Source organism: Pararge aegeria, chromosome 8, assembly GCF_905163445.1.
Source record: "Pararge aegeria chromosome 8, ilParAegt1.1, whole genome shotgun sequence".
Lineage (NCBI taxonomy): Eukaryota > Metazoa > Arthropoda > Insecta > Lepidoptera > Nymphalidae > Pararge > Pararge aegeria.
Genome location: NC_053187.1, coordinates 18482737 through 18501102, shown reverse-complemented (window position 1 = coordinate 18501102; position 18366 = coordinate 18482737). Strand labels below are relative to the sequence as shown.

Here is an 18366-nt window from a genome sequence, read left to right as displayed (position 1 = left end):
GATGATGATCAAATTTAAAAGGGCTTTATCCTGTGGCCATTAGCAACATATCAAATGCTAGTCTTAAACAAATAATTATTATTCTCGGAGAAGATATTATATAAATAAGCATCGCCATAAATAGATAACCTACTGCCCGTTTCAGTAACAACAAGTTGCCAACCAGTAGTCTTGACATAATATATTTGAAAGCAACAGCTGCATATTCATCGCAAAGGGCTTTGAATTTTGGCTAACCTACTCATCCGCCATTTTTTTTTCCAAATGTGGCTGTGTATAAAATTTATATGAATAAATTGCTAGAAACAGTACCAATTTTTTTTTAAATGGCAAAATTAGATTTTGGAAATATAAACTTTATAACCGTTCTTAACAATTATTCATTGTAAAGGCAACATCTCCTGAGGATGCTCCAGTTTCGGAACGAAACGTGCGTAGAGGGTACATTGCCGGAGATCTGTTTGGTGTGGAGTATAACGATTGAATAAATTATAAATTACACTCCTGCTTTTCGCGGAGTTTAGCAAATTAAGCTTAATTTTCATAATATATCATGAAATTACGCAAAGTAACGCCTGCTTCTATCCACTATAAAGTATCAAAGTTACTGGTGGCGTCAGCAGTCAATATATATAAATGTTTTTTTTTATTCTACTATAAGTTAGCCCTTGACTATAATCTCACCTCACCAGTAATGTTGAACGGAAACGGGATTGTAGTTAATCTGTTAGGGGTATAGCAGTTACATTAAACCGTTCCCACCATAATCGCTTGGTGGAAAGTAACTGTAGGGAGGTAGCTAGCCACGGTCAAAGCCGCCCCACCAGACCAGACCAGAAAAATTTAGAAATTATTAATTCTCAAATCGCTCCTGTTGTTAGAACCCAAGCACTCCCACTTACAAGACCCCACAAATTATAAGTGCAAAGTGGGATTGATTTTTTATTTTTCTTTGTGTGTTACCTTTGTTAGGTTATTTACTGACCACCAATAAACGTTGATAGCTTATATCCCTGAAACCTGACCTGATAAAAGAATTTGTCTATTGATTAGGACGGCGTGGCCATTATTTTGGAAAAAAATAAGCCTCTCAAACAGCCTTAAGTATGCGAGACTCCATAATAAAATATTTAAACCCTTTAAGCATGAAAAAAAGGTATATTAAGGAATTAAATATGATTACTTCTTTTCAAGGTTTATCCTCATTATGAATTGGTTGGATAATAGTGGTGGGAGTGTCTAGATTAGTTGTAAAGTATCCGATAGGTTTTGCTGTCTCCTCCCACATCTTCCAGTGTCTTTGAGTTCAGGTAATATGATTCATAATGTTATTCAACCTTAAGTGGAAGATTGACCATATATTACATTGAATAATACCGTTTGTCAATATTTTTTTATGGATGTTTAATATTTCCACGTGTAAGCATATATTTTACAGCTCGGAAAATTGATAGACACTGTTATCATTTAGTGTCCTAAGGAATGCAGATCCCGAATTGGTAAATGCAACTTTTAAGTCCCCTGATAAAGTTGAGAGACGGCATCAAATGAAGGGTGCCGAACAGTACCGTGGTATATGGAACTTCCTGAAATAGTCAGTCGGTCAGTAGACATCCATTTGTTGCTATGATGATCATGATTTGTTTATTCATTTAATGGACAATCAATAGGTTACAATAACTCTTATAAAACTAAAGAAAAAATTAAAAAACATATATACGTAATATTGTAGACCCACTTAGAGACTGTCACAACTTGCGAATAAAAAAGAAATGAAAATATAAATGATGATGAAACATATTTTATTCATACTCAATATGAAACTTTACCTGTTTGTCTTTCTTCCGGAGCACAAAGAAGACAGTGTCGAGCAGTTCTGTAAATTTGGCAAAGAAATACCACCAGCCTAAGTCTAGTAACTGTAAAAAAACCAAATAAACAATGATTAGAAAAATGACTAACCAGAAACGAACATAAATTAGTGATATCTGCAAATTGTCTGCGAAGTGCAGATGTCCTTTGTGGGGTTGAGTATACGCTTTTACACCTTTATTCCAAAGGTAAGTCCGGACTTTCCAATGCATACATTTAATAAATGTGCAAAAACAGTTCTAATACAGCGAGGATACTATACATTTGATGAATTTCTTAGTGACAAGGTAGATTGGAAGCAAAATAGAAAAATTATTGTAAATGTTGAAAGCAGCAAATACTTACTGCCGGCTCTTCGCGGTAGAAACTTCATTACTAACCGCTGGTAGAGTCAGTACAAACAGACATAATTGACGTTTCAAAAGTGCTTATAAAGATGGCCTACTTGAAATAAATGAATTTTGAATTCTGAAGTTTTGAAAGGTTTATTCATGACATTTCCATTGTATGGTTGATTAAATATAATAGAATAAGGAGTTCATAAGAAGTAAAGAAAGGGATATAATTAAAATAATTGACAAATGTTCTTACCATTGGGTTTTGTGTATTGGACGGATATCGACACCCTGCATACAGTATGCCATCTCTGAATAGATTCAACTTAAATACCTGAAATATACAAATGATACTTTTCACCATGGACCTGAATGTGGTATTATCAGAATATGAATAATAGACACAGGGCGGCACGTTGCAGAGAAGTTTTGTTCTGTTTATAGTCGATGGATTTCCACTTGCCATCAGAAGAGCCATATGCTTGGTCTATCAATTATAACTTTTTAAAAAATACAATCATTTAAATGTCAAAATGTACCCACGAGCCACGTTAACTTCATGCCTTGGTATAAATCAAAAGGATATAGTTAAAGCAAGTCAAGTTAAAGAATTATAATTATCTCATCACAAGTATGTGTGATATATATAGAGTCTTCTGGAGCTACCAGCACTAGTCTCCTAATGGGGTTTTTGGTATCGCTAGAACAATTGTATAGACCTCCAAGCCCTCGAAATAGTCGAAGTCAATTATTGACTCATTATAAAAAATAGCTGCCACAATAATTTGCAGAGCGTAGTTTGTTAAAAAGAGAACCATTTACTGGTGAAGATCTGGAACAGCAAGAGAGAGATTTAAGAGGAGTGGAGTAAAACGGAGCACATTAAAGTGAAATACAATGAGAGTACTAGAGGGATTTAATTAAGATTATATATAGACTGATCTTGATTTGAATCTACTCGCACAACTACTTTAGTAAACAGTTAGCTTGGTCATGCTTTTTGGTAACCAAAAAAGTACTGGGAGACAGCCTGGGAGACTGAGGTAGAATATAGTCTAATGTATCAATCTTGTGGTGGGACCCACATTGCGCGAAATACACTTCGGCTATTCAGGATCTTTAAACTTCTACTCATATTGTTAACTTTTTTGACCCCATGAATTTCTTGGGAGTGCCTTATGTCCTTCTATTATGTCCCATTCTGCCGCCGATTATTTCTTAGCTTAATATGTTGATAGCGTCATGTTCACCACATGGAGCAAGCTCCTGTAAATCCTTCACATGGTTTACGAGCTATGAATCCATGTCCTAATCCCTTGCGTACTGTAGAATATAATAGAATGGAGTCACTTTAATACACTTAAAGTTTAAAAAAAAGGTTAGATGAGGATGTGAAAATTACCTTGATACAAATCATAGCTGCCAGCACAACTTGAGATGCGTTGTAGTAACTGATCAGCTTGGTGATGCGTAATGGAGATCGATTCTTCATCATGCGAGGGCCGATCCTGATGAACAGCAGGTACAGCACCACCACGGAGATGATTGGCGTGGGACTTGACATCATGAACCACGAGTCTACTAATGCACCTGAAATCAATTTCAATTCTATTTTTGGGGATCGGGAAAATTTCTAAGACTGAAAATCTTTTATCTTTAAAATTATCTTACTTCAACTTATCTTTTAAAATTTCTCTGAAGTTTTAAAAGATAAGTTGAAAAAAGATGATAAGGAGAGACAATGTCATGCTAACTTGTAATATTTACTATAGGAACTTTATACAGTTTAATTTGCGATGATTCGACGATTCTTTATGGTGTTATTTATCTATCTATAATTATAATAAATCTGTAACTGGAAAATTTCTGTACATTTAATATATTTTGAAAATTTTGAGTCCAAAACAGATTTTTATTTCATTTTTGTCTGTCTATCTCACTGTGTCTGTCTGTCCGGGCATCACATGAAAACTACTGAACGGATTTAAATAAATTTGGTATAGTTGTAGCTGATATTTCGGGTGATATCTTCTATTATGATATTTTTTTTACTTACTCTTGCCAATTTTCAATGAATCCAAGTAGCGGTCCATTTTTTCCAAATAACTCATTGTTGGTCCACAACCTGCAAATAAATTTTAATTAATAAAATTAATTAAACATAAACCTCATATGAATAAACGAACTTCTAGCATTTGTCAAGACACGTCTGTGTCAAATATTTTTTTATCCTTAGACAAAGGCGCTCGCAGCGTAGTTGAGTATAAATATATAAACTATTTATATACAATGGGGGAGATGTGGTGTGATATGTGTGCCTCGTGGTTAAAATTTAGCTTCCCTGTTTCGGGCGGACCGAGTTCGATCCTCAGCAAATTTTCGGAGTTGTATGCGTTTTAAGCAATTATATATCGCTGGCTTTATAGCTGAAGGTGCTCATGAAGAAACCTGCATGCCTGAAAGTTCTCCACAATATACTCTTAATGACGTTTTACATCTACTTATACGCACTTTGCCAGCTTAGTGAGGAAACCCGAGCCCTGTAGGCTGGTACTACCTACCTCCCTACTAACTACTTGGGTATTCATTCTAAATAATAGCGTCCTAAAGAGTTCCTATGTGTAACTTTAGGTTCCATCGACGTAACTGTCCTACTGTGAGATAATGTTTTTTTGACGTGACAACGTCTTATAATTCGATGGAGCCGGCTTCACGCACGAAAAAACATGACGTATGCGGCGTTACCTCGCTCTTTTCCAGGCGTTCCATTCCAGGCTTGAAGTGCAAGCGAGAGCGCGGAACGAGCGAAAAAGAGGCACAGTCGGCCTTTTTACCACAAGTAAAAAGTTGTTTTTAGTGACATCTATGTACAGTTCATGGAACTTAGTGGGTACATTGCTACAACGTAGACAGTGAGTCTATGCATTTTTAGTGGTATAGTTCTGTTATTTTATTCGACTTTATATTTCTTCAATAGATCAAGATTATACAAAAGTTACGAAATGGAACAATAAAGGTGCAATACTTGTAAAGTGCTGTAAAATTATATTATATAGTTTTATTAGAATAACTGAATTCAAGTTATATGAAAAATCATCGTTTTATTTAACCAATATTAAGATTGAATTCGTTACTAAATGGATTAAACTGTCCAGTTCACAGTGCTTAAAAATGCTTTTTTATTACAATCAAGTTTCCTGAGATATATTTTATTAAAGATTTTTTTTATTATACTACGACGCTACACACATCCATCATGTATTATGAAAATTAAGCTTCATTTGCTAAACTCCGCGAAAAGCAGGAGAATCTGAATGGTATAATTTATAATTTCTTCAATCCTTATAATCCACACCAAACAGATCTTCGGCAATGTACCCTCTACGCACGTTATGCTCCGAAACCGGAGCATCCTCAGGAGATTTTTACTTTATCTATCGCTAATAATTTAATTAAGGTGTTCCACATGCGTAACGGTCATTTTATCTGAAAACCACCCAAGTAAGGTATCTGGGTTAAATTTTGTATTCATAGTTCGTAAGTGGAGTGTAAGTTCTCCATTTTGACGTGATTTCCTTATGTTTTTATTCCATTATCCAAAGCGCTTCATTTCGATTTTACTTCATGGCAAGTGGCGAGTGCTATAACAAAGTAGGAGTTGTTTTAAAACTCATATCCTCATTCTTTCTTACGCAAAAAATAATAAAATAAAGCAAAACAAATCCTGGCGCATAGTAACCGCGGGCGACCTATTAACTTACTCTGAATCTGATCAACCGTCTGCGACCTGATTCAGGTTCGCAGAAAGACAGGCGGTCTATTTCTACGGCTTCGTTTGCACCAACTGCTACGAGTTAACTAGATCAAGGGTGAAGCAGTATCGCTTGTAAAATTGCCAACTGAACTAAATAACGAACGGGTGGAAATAAAGTTTTTAAGCGAAGGCGTTTGAATATTTTAGTATGGAGCCTAGCTTATATAGTTTACCAGCTGTTGCCCGTGGTTTCGTACGCGGTTTTTTGATTTTATGAACCCTGCTGGAACCGTACATTTACCCGGGATTAAAATCAGCCTTTGTGTTAATCCAGGGTACTACCTCCATTCCAAAATGTGGTCAAATTGTTCAATAGTTTTTGCCAGAAAGAATAATAAACATCCATCCACCCTTCCATCCATTCATCCATAAATTCGTCCATCCATACATCCATCGATACAAACTTTCGCATTTATAATATTTGTAGGATTATTAGTACTTTTAATTTTAAAACAATGGACTCTCATGAGCCTATACAAATCGATAGCTTCTTTATATTTCGGAAACCTGTGGCTCCATAAGTTTTGGTTTTTTTACTATTAATGTCTTATAATTGACTCGTTGGTCTATTGGTTCGCATGTTCGACTGCTGATCACGAGGTTTTGGGTTCGAGCTTCGGGCCGGGCCATTAAAAAGCATAGGTTTTTTGACAATGTGAGATGGTGATAACAAAAAAAACAACCTGGCTGGTTGTTGGTTGTGGGCTTCTTCTTAGACCAGGGCGCGTTTGGAACCCTCGTAGCTTTAGTTTTAAGTTGATGAATTTAGTAATCGCCATCAACTCTTCTTCTATGCCATATTTTACATGTAATGAACGCATTAAAAGTGCCATCTATGAGCCAAAGGAGGTGGAAATGCTGTGTTTCATCCCTATACCTCGAAGAGCATGTTAAGCTCGGTCCTGCGAATGATATCTATCCGGTTGTGTCGTACGAATTGCTGCCGTAGAGAGAGGGAATAGAGAGTCTTTGGCGATACTTGGCCACTATAATATGTCCCGTGTAGAATAAGAACCTTTGTGGAGATTTGGTGGCTAAATAGTTTTTTGTATCGATTGTAGCTATTGATTCCTATATGTTTATTGGTTTGGTAACAATCAGCATTCGGCCAGCGTGGTGGGCTATGGCCTTAAACCTTTCGTATTATAATAGGTTGTTATGATGATGATGATAATTCCCTTTATGGCGTGTTACAACCACCAATCCACACTTAGCAAACGTCCCAACGTCTTGACTACTGACTTCTTATTTATGTCTTCATCAGTGTAAACTTTTGCTCTAACCACATTGCTTCTTAAATAGTTTGAAATGACACTGTGAGATTCAACATCTCAACAAAAAAAAAACAACCTGCTTAGTTTGCTGTGGGCTTTTTCTTAGACCAAGCAGCGTTTGGAACCCACGTAGCGTTTGTTTTAAGTTCACTTCTATGCCATATTTAACATGTAATGTTCGCATCAAAAGTGCCATCCATGTGCCTGTTTGAATAAAGAAATATTTGACTTTGACTTTGAAAGTCCCAACTTGTGGATGTGCCGAGAAAATAGCGGGTATTAAAACACTTCCTCTAACAGGTAAGGCTACTAATATCTTAGACTTCATCACCACCTACTACCAGATGCTATTGTCGACTTGTAGTGGAATCATCATCATCATCATCACCATCAACCCATTATCGGCAATTCAGGGCACGGGTCTCCTCTCAGAATGAGAAGGGTTAAGGCCGTAGACCACGCTGGCCAAGTGCGGATTGGTAGACTGTTGTAGTGGAATAATAGTTTTACTTTTTTTGGTAAAGTAGCAGGCAGAAGAAGGCCTGGCCGAAGAACAATACCATGGCTCAAAAATCTACGACAATGGTTTGGAAAGAGCACCAAATCATTATTTAGAGCAGCGGTGTCCAAGGTAGAGATAGCCCTAATGATTGCCAACCTTCGTAAGGTGACGGCACCCTAAGAAGAAGAGTTTTTTTTTGAACTGTCAAAGACCACTTTCAAAGTAAACGTGAGTCTGAGGACCAATCGTCTGTAGTTGATCAACCATTTTGGACGAACCGTATTAGAAATTGTATTCAGGCCATCGATCGTATTAGCCAACTCTTTTGTCCATGCCACCATATTGTGACAATGGAACACGTATCGGAATAACATCTGACTTTTTTTAACGTTCTTCACACATCTTTTCTTCTTTTGTAAAGACTCAAACGAAAGCTCCACGCTTTATTAAGATGATGCCAATACCAAATAGGTAACAAACTAATCTTTTGAAATACTTTTCGAACTGAATGCTAAAATAAAAAGAAATTCACATTGTGTTCACATGAAAGAAACATTTGTTTAAAAATAATGTTTTTATTATATACCTACTAGCGTACCCAGCCCGCTTCGCCGGACTAGATTTTGCTTTATTTTATTTAAACAATAAACTTACATCAATAAATTTTTAATTTAAGTCTTATAATATATTAAATCATTTATTTCTCTCCGTATTCATTATCTTCTATTCTCTACTCGAGCGGGTGAAGATCATTATCTACACCCATGTACACCCAACAATAGAATATCATCATAGTAAATAAAAGCTGTATTGCTTGACAGTTCAAAAATAGGAGTGCTCCGATCGTCACCAAACTTTACAGGATTACTCGCCAAGTCAATCCGGAGATTCCCTGAAAGTGTCATTGAAATCGGTCCAGCCGTTTCGGAGCCCATACGGAACACACACACACTTTCTCTTTTATATATATAGATAGATAGATAGCTATCTACTTGTACAAATAAGGTCAGACTTCGATAATTAATATTTTTGGTTGCTTAATAACATAGACTTCCCTGGCGCATGGAGGAGTGGTGTGGTCTACATGGTCTTATAAATGGAGGTCCTAGATTCGATAATCGACGGGGGCAATTTGGGAATTTATAATTTGTAAACTTTAAATTCAAATTCAAGTTCAAAATTTCTTTATTCATGTAGGCCTATCACAGGCACTTATGAAGCGTTCATACGTATTTGTTTACATAATTGTAACGGGATGGTGATAACTTCGTTCGCCAACTTAAATCTAAAGCTACGAGGGTTCCAAACGCGCCCTGGTCTAAGAAGAGCCCACAAAAAACTTTCCCTGGTCTGATCGTGGCTATCGACAAAGACGTGCCACCAAGCGATCTAGTGTTGATGGCCGACTGGCGCAGTGGGCAGCGATCCTGCTTTCTGAATCAAAGCCTGTGGGTTCGATTCCCACAACTGGAAAAATGATTGTTGATGAACCAGAAAGTTTTTCAGTGGCTGGGTGTTTATTTTTATATTATAAGCATTTATGTATATTATTCATCAAAATATTCATCCGTCATCTTAGGACCCATAACATAAGCTACGCTCACTTTGGGACTAGATGGCGATGTGTGTATTGTCGTAGTTTATTTATTTATTAAGTGTTTCGGTATGAATTCGTGAGAAAGTGATTCGGGGTATGGATTAATTAAACTATTTGATAGAATATTGGAAAGAAGCCAGCGTTACGCGAGAAATTCCATGATATATTATAAAAATTAAGCTAATTTGCTATACTCCGCGGCCGCAAAAAGCAGGAGATTCAGTATGGTGTAATTTATAATTTCTTCGATCTTTATATTCCACACCAAACAGATCGCCGGCAATTTACTCACTACGCAAATTTCGCTCCGATACCGGAGCATCCTCAGGAGATACAATGAATAAGAAGAAGAAAAGTCTTTATCGCACATACAAATATAAAACCAGGTTAACAAAAAAAAAACGATGATAAACATATGCATAAAGGCGGCCTTATCGCTTGAAGCGATCACCTCCAGACAACCTTTGGTTGAAGAAACATATTAGAGAAAACGGGATAGTGCAATACCTAAATTATGCTAATTATAAACATTACATATACAACACATACTAATACTACATATATATATATAGTAAAACATATATTTATATATATGTATATAAATATCAATATATAAACTACAATTCATATTACAATTTCAAACATACACATAAAATACATAGATATTTTGCTACATACTAGAGCGGAAATAGTCTTTTAACCGCGATTTAAAGATATTTAATGATTTGGACTGTCTTATATCCCTCGGTAGGTCATCCAATAAATTAACCACCTTAACCGTAAAAGAATTTCCATACGCCAATGAACGACTAGCAGGAACGTGTAAAAATCTGTCATTATTAGCTCGCAGATTTAAGTGAACATTCTCTCTCGCTCTTTTAAATATGGCGGCGTTTGCGGATAATATAAAATGGAGTAAAGGAGAGAAAGAGCTTGTAAGTATAATATGTAATAAGTGTTGTTTACGGACTAAACCTTTTCAATTCTTAGAGGAAAGTAGTGCCATGTAGTCGACCGGTAATGGGTCTGCCCATGCATGGCAGCGAATGCCCATGATATTAAGGGTGACGTCATAAATATGTAACGCCTTCTAATATACACTCTTATGCTCCTGTCTCAGAAAATCTGCAGTGAGACTGCATCAATGCATTTTTTAATAGCAATAATTGAGGGACCAAGCAAATGGCCTACCTGATGGTAAGTTGAAAACCTTCGTCTATTAACAGATCATGCAAAGAGCACGTCCGGGAACATGACGCCCTGTGTCCATTAACTTGAGGCGTAGGCGTTAAACCTTATGTGCCAGTTAATACACCGGAACACAGCATTGCAACAATGCTTAGCGGCAGAAATAAGTATGACGATAGTGCTTCCCCGGACTAGTTTTGCCACAAAAAGCTATACTACTACTGGTCCGTTTAAGAGGCAAGAGGCTTCTGTAGTGGCTAATTACTAAACAACGACAAGCCGCCAAGTTATTAAAAGTTCCGATACGATGCAGTTTGGCAGAACCGGAGTCTATTAGTCGCCCTTCAGACCGTAACACAGCATTGCAACAATGCTGCTTAGCTTCAGAAATAAAAAGCTATATGCAGCATATCCCTATCCCTATCCCTACTAATATTATAAATGTAAATGTAAGTTTGTTTGTTACGCTTTCACGGAAAAACTGCTTAACCGATCCTCATGAAACTTTGTACACATATTCTTGGAAGTGTTAGAAGTAATATTGAATACTTTTTATTCCGACATTAAGCTCGGTTCCTTTGGGAGAGGGGATGAAAGTATTTGACGATTTTACACCATAACTCCGACAAATTATAACCGATTTAAATAATTATTTTTGTACTATAGAGGTATATAATATGTGTTTAATTTTGCCCAAGCATTGTGTAGATCTGATGAATGTGGTTGGAGATAGAGGACAGAACTCCTCAGCGGACAGCAGCAAATCCCTCATTTAAAACTTAGCGATACTGAATACTTTAATTTTTTTTAGAACTACAACTAAATTGAATGCCACGTCAAAAACAAAATCAAACGCAGACAAAGTGGCGGGCAACAGCTGGTAAAGCATAAAGTTGCCCCTTTCAAAAGCAAAACCGTGAACCGTTAAACAAACTATTATATTGCAATACCGTGCCCCACTGCCAATGACATTCGTCATGATTTATAATGCCCCATCATACATGATTGAGAGGTCATTTCCAGCGCGTAACAAAACGCGTAAAATTACGGGCACCATCTAGGCTATAGCTTAGGAGGTCTGCAAACCACATATCTGCATTCAAAATGTCACCTTATCTGTAAGTGAAATAGAGTTTATTTACTCTTGATATAGTTTAAACCACTTTGTCACTAGTTGCAATGGTCTTTCAGCAAGTACGGTGTTTGAAAACGAGTTGTTTTGCATACGAAATAAAGTTGAATTTTGTGGAGCCGAGTAATATAGTTGTTATTGTACTTCAAGTATAGCGTTCATACTATGTCAAGAGATTAGTTTTGGGTCACGATTTGCTAAGGTCCGAGGCGTCACACTTTATTGTATTTAGATTATTGTTAGGAAATTGTATAGAATAATGTATAGAAGTGTGGCCCACTAACACGATTATCCGTGTAGTTAATTAATTGATGCAATCTGTCTAACTTTTACGTAGGCAGGTTGGTTGAATGACTCTTTTGTTAATGGAAAGGTAGTGACTATATTAAATGTAAATTGATTTACTTAGCTACGCTTCATATCTTTTTATGTTTACGATGTTTAACATATTATTGTCACTACCATACCTACAACTTTTTTACTAAAGCACGCATCAAAAGTTCTATCTATGGGCCCATAGACCTCGAGTTTTAGTTTTCGCATATAATTCTTGTGTATGCCACTGAACTCATAAACGGCTGGACCGATTTCGAAGGTATTTTTTGCGTTTGTTTGAGTGGGCACTGGTTGTAGATTGACAATAGGGTGCGGTAGATAGTAATGCGATTAGATTATTTTAATAGCTTTCAGTAGAGGTATACGAGCTCGCTAGTTTAACATTCAATGTTTATAATGTTTACTCAGACTTCCAAAAAATTTGCACCTCTAGAACCGTGTTCATAGAAAGCACAGAATTCGTCAGCGGAGGTTGTGTTCACATAATTTAGCTTAGGTTATGTTTTTTACCCAATAAACAATATCTATCTGCTGGGAAAAAAAAGTCTTCTCTTATAGGTTAGGTAGATCTAAGAGGTTGGTCGAGTTTGATATATTTAAGCTTAGGATATACTTCTTGCTTGCGTGAGCGGTTGAATGCTTGTTATAAATAAAATATTAATCCCTTTGGGGAATCAAGCATCGATTTTGATTGACACAAAAATAGACAGACTAATGTATTAGAAACGTGCTTCATAGGATAAGAGCTGGTTAGCTGTTTATCAAACTTATACCTGCCTTGTTGGTTACGATGGATCACGAGGTTTTTTAAGGCTGTTAAGGCAGATTCAAGGCCAGGCCAAGAATTCTAAGGTATTGGATTTTTCTGTTAAAGATTCTCAGTAATAACATGGAATTTGGTAATTGGTGTTGTCTACCCACTGGTAGGTGATAACCCTTCTGTCCCGGCTATTGTCCGGATGATAATAAAATAAATATATAATTTTTTTTTTTATAATTTTCAATTTTTTTTTTAAATATACACTGTGCATTAATTCAAAAAACAATGAATAGTAGATTGCTAAGTCAAGCAATTCACTCGACTTAAATTGGCAACATTTAATTATATTGCATTTTTAAGATTATATTATAGTAAAATAATTATAATGTTTTTTTAAAAATATTAAGTAAATCCATTTATAAAAAAATATAAAATTAAAATAATTACAAATTGCATTCATCAAAGAAATACCTAACCTATGTCAGTATGTTTTTGGCATACCTTCCATTTACAGAGCACTGTAAAGTAAAGTATATGGTGGTTGGAAATTATCTATTCAATTTTATTTTTGCATTGTTGAAAAGTCACTATGAAAACAAAAGTAACGCAAAAATCTAACAAGCTCAAAATATTGAGCTTGTTAGATTTTTGCGTTATTTAAGGCATTTATACAATCTGTGTGCGGTCATGTGCGGTAAGCGTTCGGTACACTAGCTCTTATAGTATAGGTAGGCTATGGATGCCATTACGAAAATAGCATCAAAATTGTAGAGTCACTAACATTATATCATTTCACTTGGTTACTGCGCCGTTGGTCGTGTGGTTAGTATATCAGTATAGATCATGAGTCAGGCCGCGGTTTGATTCCTAAGTCGGGCTAAAAATTTGTAATTACAATAACAAAGTCAGTTTACAATCTCTAGGCTTGCACTTATAATATGATGGCTATGTTATATTGCACTTATAGTTTGAAGTCAACTGTTGTTTGAACCGAGGATTTTGAGATCCATAGTCGATCATAATAACGAGAAATTAGCTAATGTAAATCTACTGTAATACTTAAAATCTATTCGTTCACAATCTAATAAGGATGAGAAATAAAGAAAAATGATGATACATGAAGTAACGAACAAACAAAATTCAATATTGATTTTTTCAAGTACTTCTTTACTTGTACTTTATAAGCACTTTTGTGTTATGCACTAATGTAGCACATAAGAGGACAGTCTGTTTAATTAGACTCTACCACCGTTTCAAGGCAGATTCTACTGCGAAGAAGCCAAAAAGAAAACAAAGAAAGTTCATATTTGAAAATTTAAGGTACGTTCATAAAAATATTTCTAAATTTAAGAAAAAATGTGACTGCAATAATTTAAACATTAGAAGTAAGAATAAACTTACAGTGCAATATACTAAGTTACATAAAATTCATAATTCGTTTAAAGGATATTGCATACAATTCTACAATAAACTACCAATTGACATCTTGGAGATGTCTCTTAAAAAGTTCAAAGTTTGTATTAAACGTAAAGCTTTTAGAAAAGTCCTATTATAGTATAAAGGACTACGTAATCGATAAAAAAGCTTGGGTGTAAAATATTGCTTTGACCAGGTTGCTCTTCTAATAATTTAAAATGACATTTTGAGATGGTGATAACAAAAAAAAACACCCGGCCAAGTTTGTTGTGGGCTTCTTCTTAGACCAGGACGCGTTTGGAACCCTCGTAGCTTTAGTTTTAAGTTTACGAATGTGGTTATCGCCATCATCTCACTACCGTGTAATTCTTATGTACGCATTAAAAGTGCCACCTATGGGCCTACTTGAATAAAGATATTTTTGACTTTGACTTTGACTTCGAAACAACATAAACTACTAAAAAAAAAATGAAAGAAATAAATGTATTACAACATGTTGTAATAACTGCATTACAACATTTTTGAGTCGTCACAAAGTAAATAGGTATAACCGTCAGAAACAAAAAAAAAATCCCTAACAAACAAAAAAAAAAGTACAACCGAATTGAAAACCTTCTTTTGTAAAAAAAGTTTGTTAAAAATAACAACTTACAATCAGACGCAAACAGAAATTCGTTCAGCAAATATGCCACTTAGAACTCGTTAATTTTCATCATTGTGAGATGATGGTGATAACTACATTCGCAAACTTATCCCTCAAAACGTGTCCCCACAATAAACTTAGCAAGCCTTTATAGTTTTTTTTTCCACTACAAATTAGCTCTTGACAGACCCATCTGGAAATGGAAGGACTATGGTAACTGTATCAAAGACTATATGTCCCTTACGTTGGTTTCTACGCGGCATCGTACCGAGCTGCTAAATGACTTTGCGATTCATTGCTGTCGGAAGGATGCTACTTAAATAGCCACAGCTGAATCCTCCCACCAGTGAAAATCATAGTAATTCAGAAATTTTAAGTTCTTTAATTAGTGCTCACCACAGCGCCAGGTATCACAACAAAACACGGGTCTCCTCTCACTGTTGGAAGGGCCGTGGTCCATCACGCTTGCCCAGTGCGGATTAGTGGACTCTACACATTATTATTAAAATTAAGCTTAGTTTACTATACTCCGCGAAAAGCAGGAGAATTGGTATGGAATAATTTATAATTTCACTCTTCACTTTAACTCCACACCAAACAGATCTTCAGCAAATTACCCTCTACGCACGTTTCGCTCCGAAACCGTAGCATCCTCAGGAGATGTTGAATAATTGTTAAGTCTTAACAATTATTAATTGTTAAGTCAATTCCTGCTTCTTTCCAATGACTCTACACACTTCTGAAAAAATTATGTAGAACTCTCAGGTATACAGGTTTCCTCACGATATTTTCCTTCACATAACTTAGAAAAGTTAGAAGTGCGTGCTGGGATTCGAACTCGGTCCTCCGAAAGTGAAGTCGAGCTCCTACCCAGCGCCAGTATACCACAATTAAAAACATACAAAATCCAATCAAATGTAATCAAAACTTCTAACTCTGATATGCCGATATCGGGCATTTACAAAGCGTTCATAAATATTTTTTTTCGATATTGTGATAACTATGCACTTACTTAGCTCGTGAAATATTAACAAACTTAGTAAGAAAAGGGTTTTCGTATGCGCAACCGTTAAGTAGTAGAAAGAGTTTTATTTTTACTTTTTGCGTCCTATCTGAGGAGATTTCAATAGATTCTCAGAAGCACGCCGTAAATCGGATTGCGCTCGCAAGACGACGGAAGGCCGAGGTCACCTGGCGCAAATGGAATAGAGTTCGGAGAAACACCGCACGTACCGCACTGCGGCAACTGCTGGACTTTGTTTTCAAAACGGGCAATATTTACCTACTAGCTGCAGCCTGCGGCGGCGCCCGAATTTTTTTTATATTCCACTACAAGTTAGCCCTTGACTGCAAATTACCTGATGGTGAGTGATGATGCAGTCTAAGATGGAAGCGGGCTAACCTGTTAGGGAGTATGGCAGTCATACCCCTAATCGGTTTCTACGCGACATCGCACCGGAACACTAAATCGCTTAGTGGCACGTCTTTGTCTGTAGGGTGGTAACCACGGCTAAAGCCTCCCACCAAACCAGATCAGAGAAAATGCAGAAATAATAAATTCCCAAATTACCTCCAAATTAAATTCACAGCGCTCATCTTTGCGCCAGGGAGGACGATCACGATTTTCAAAAAACTCGTGCTAACCGTCTGCTGTCATGGGATAGTAGCGGAAAGTAGAAGTCATTTTATTAACGCTGTTTTTTTTTTATTTCGTATTAATTTTGCCAATTTGAAATGTATCACTCTCAATGATATTTGCACACTATTAATTTAGTACAATGTGATTCCCTTTTAAACTGACTCTATTTTAAACTAACCTCTTGATATTGTACAAACATTCTTGCAAATAAATGATTATATTATTATCGTTTCCATACACCACACACAAGCATCATCATCAATTCAACCAATTGAAGTCCACTGCTGGACATAGGTCTTTTGTACGGACCAATCCACGATCCTGGGCCGCTATTATCCAGCGTCACCACCGACCCGCTTGATGTGGTCTGTCCACCTAGTTCACATATACTTCCTAATATCACACATACTCTGCTATTATTGACCAATCGTCTCACTCACTCTCCTGTTCTCACTACAAAGCACAGGTTTCCCCTCATCATCATCATCATCACATCAACCGATAGACGTCCACTGCTGGACATAGGTCTTTTGTAGGGAGTTCCAAGTTCCACGATTCTGAGCCGCTTGGATCCAACGGCTACCTGCGACGCGCTTAATGTCGTCTGTCCACCTCGTTGGGGGTCGACCAACGCTGCGCTTACCAGTACGGGGCTGCCATTCCAGCACCTTGGGACCCCAACGTCCATCCTTTCTCCGAACTATGTGCCCGGCCCATTGCCACTTAAGCTTCGCGACTCGTTGAGCTATGTCGGTAACTTTGGTTCTTCTACGAATCTCCACATTTCTGATTCGATCGCGTAGAGATACTCCGAGCATAGCTCTCTCCATCGCCCGCTGAGTGACTCTAAGCCTTCTTATGAGGCCCATAGTTAACGACCATGTTTCAGAGCCATAGGTCATCACTGGCAACACGCACTGTTCGAAGACTTTAGTCTTCAGGCACTGAGGGATTTCTGACGAAAAGATGCCACGGAGTTTCCCGAACGCTGCCCATCCGAGTTGGATTCGGCGGTTCACCTCCTTCTCGAAATTGGACCTACCTAACTGGATCGTGTGTCCTAGGTATACGTATTCGTCAACAATTTCGAGTGCAGTGTTCTCAACGATTACTGGTTGAAGCGGAACATGAGCATTAGACATAATCTTCGTCTTGCTCATGTTCATTCGTAGGCCAACCTGTTGAGAAGCTCTGCTGAGGCCATCGAGCATCGTATTTAGGTCTCCCAGAGTCTCTGCCATTATGACTACATCGTCGGCAAACCGAAGTTGAGTGATGTACTCGCCGTTAATGTTGATGCCAAGTCCGTTCCATTCCAGAAGCTTAAAGACGTCCTCCAACGCAGCGGTAAATAGTTTCGGGGAGATAACATCTCCCTGTCGCACGCCTCGCTGCAATTGGATTGGTCTCGTAGTCTGATCCTGTATACGAACTGACATAGTGGCGTTTTTGTACAAACACTGCAACACTTGGATATACCGGTAGTCAATTCGGCATCTCTGCAGTGACCTAAACACAGCCCAAGTTTCCACCGAATCAAAGGCTTTTTCATAGTCCACAAACGCTTAGCAAAGTGGCCGGTTATACTCTTCAGTCTTCTGTATAACCTGCCGCAGCGTATGAATGTGGTCTATGGTACTAAAGCCCTTACGGAAACCGGCTTGTTCGGGAGGCTGGAAGTCATCAAACCTACGAGCGAGACGATTCGTAATGACTCTCGAAAACAGCTTGTAGATATGACTCAGCAGCGAGATGGGTCTGTAATTCTTCAACAAGGTATTATCACCTTTTTTGAAGAACAGAACCACCACACTCCTGTGCCATGCCTCTGGCGTTGTGCCTTGGTGAATAACGGAAT

The 18366-nt window shown here is 37.2% G+C and overlaps 1 protein-coding gene across 2 annotated transcripts in view; it reads right to left on the bottom strand.

Annotated features, from left to right (window-relative positions):
- Positions 1-18366, bottom strand: part of LOC120625532 (elongation of very long chain fatty acids protein 7-like) — a 30152-nt gene that overhangs the window by 5652 nt on the left and 6134 nt on the right. For both annotated transcript variants that reach the window (XM_039892577.1, XM_039892578.1), the window contains exons 2-5: positions 4264-4332; positions 3610-3797; positions 2464-2541; positions 1830-1919 (exon numbers count right to left, since the gene is read on the bottom strand). In XM_039892577.1, the coding sequence (XP_039748511.1) occupies positions 1830-1919; positions 2464-2541; positions 3610-3797; positions 4264-4318 (411 nt within the window). In that variant the 5' untranslated portion in view covers positions 4319-4332. The remainder of the gene's footprint in view (positions 1-1829; positions 1920-2463; positions 2542-3609; positions 3798-4263; positions 4333-18366) is intronic.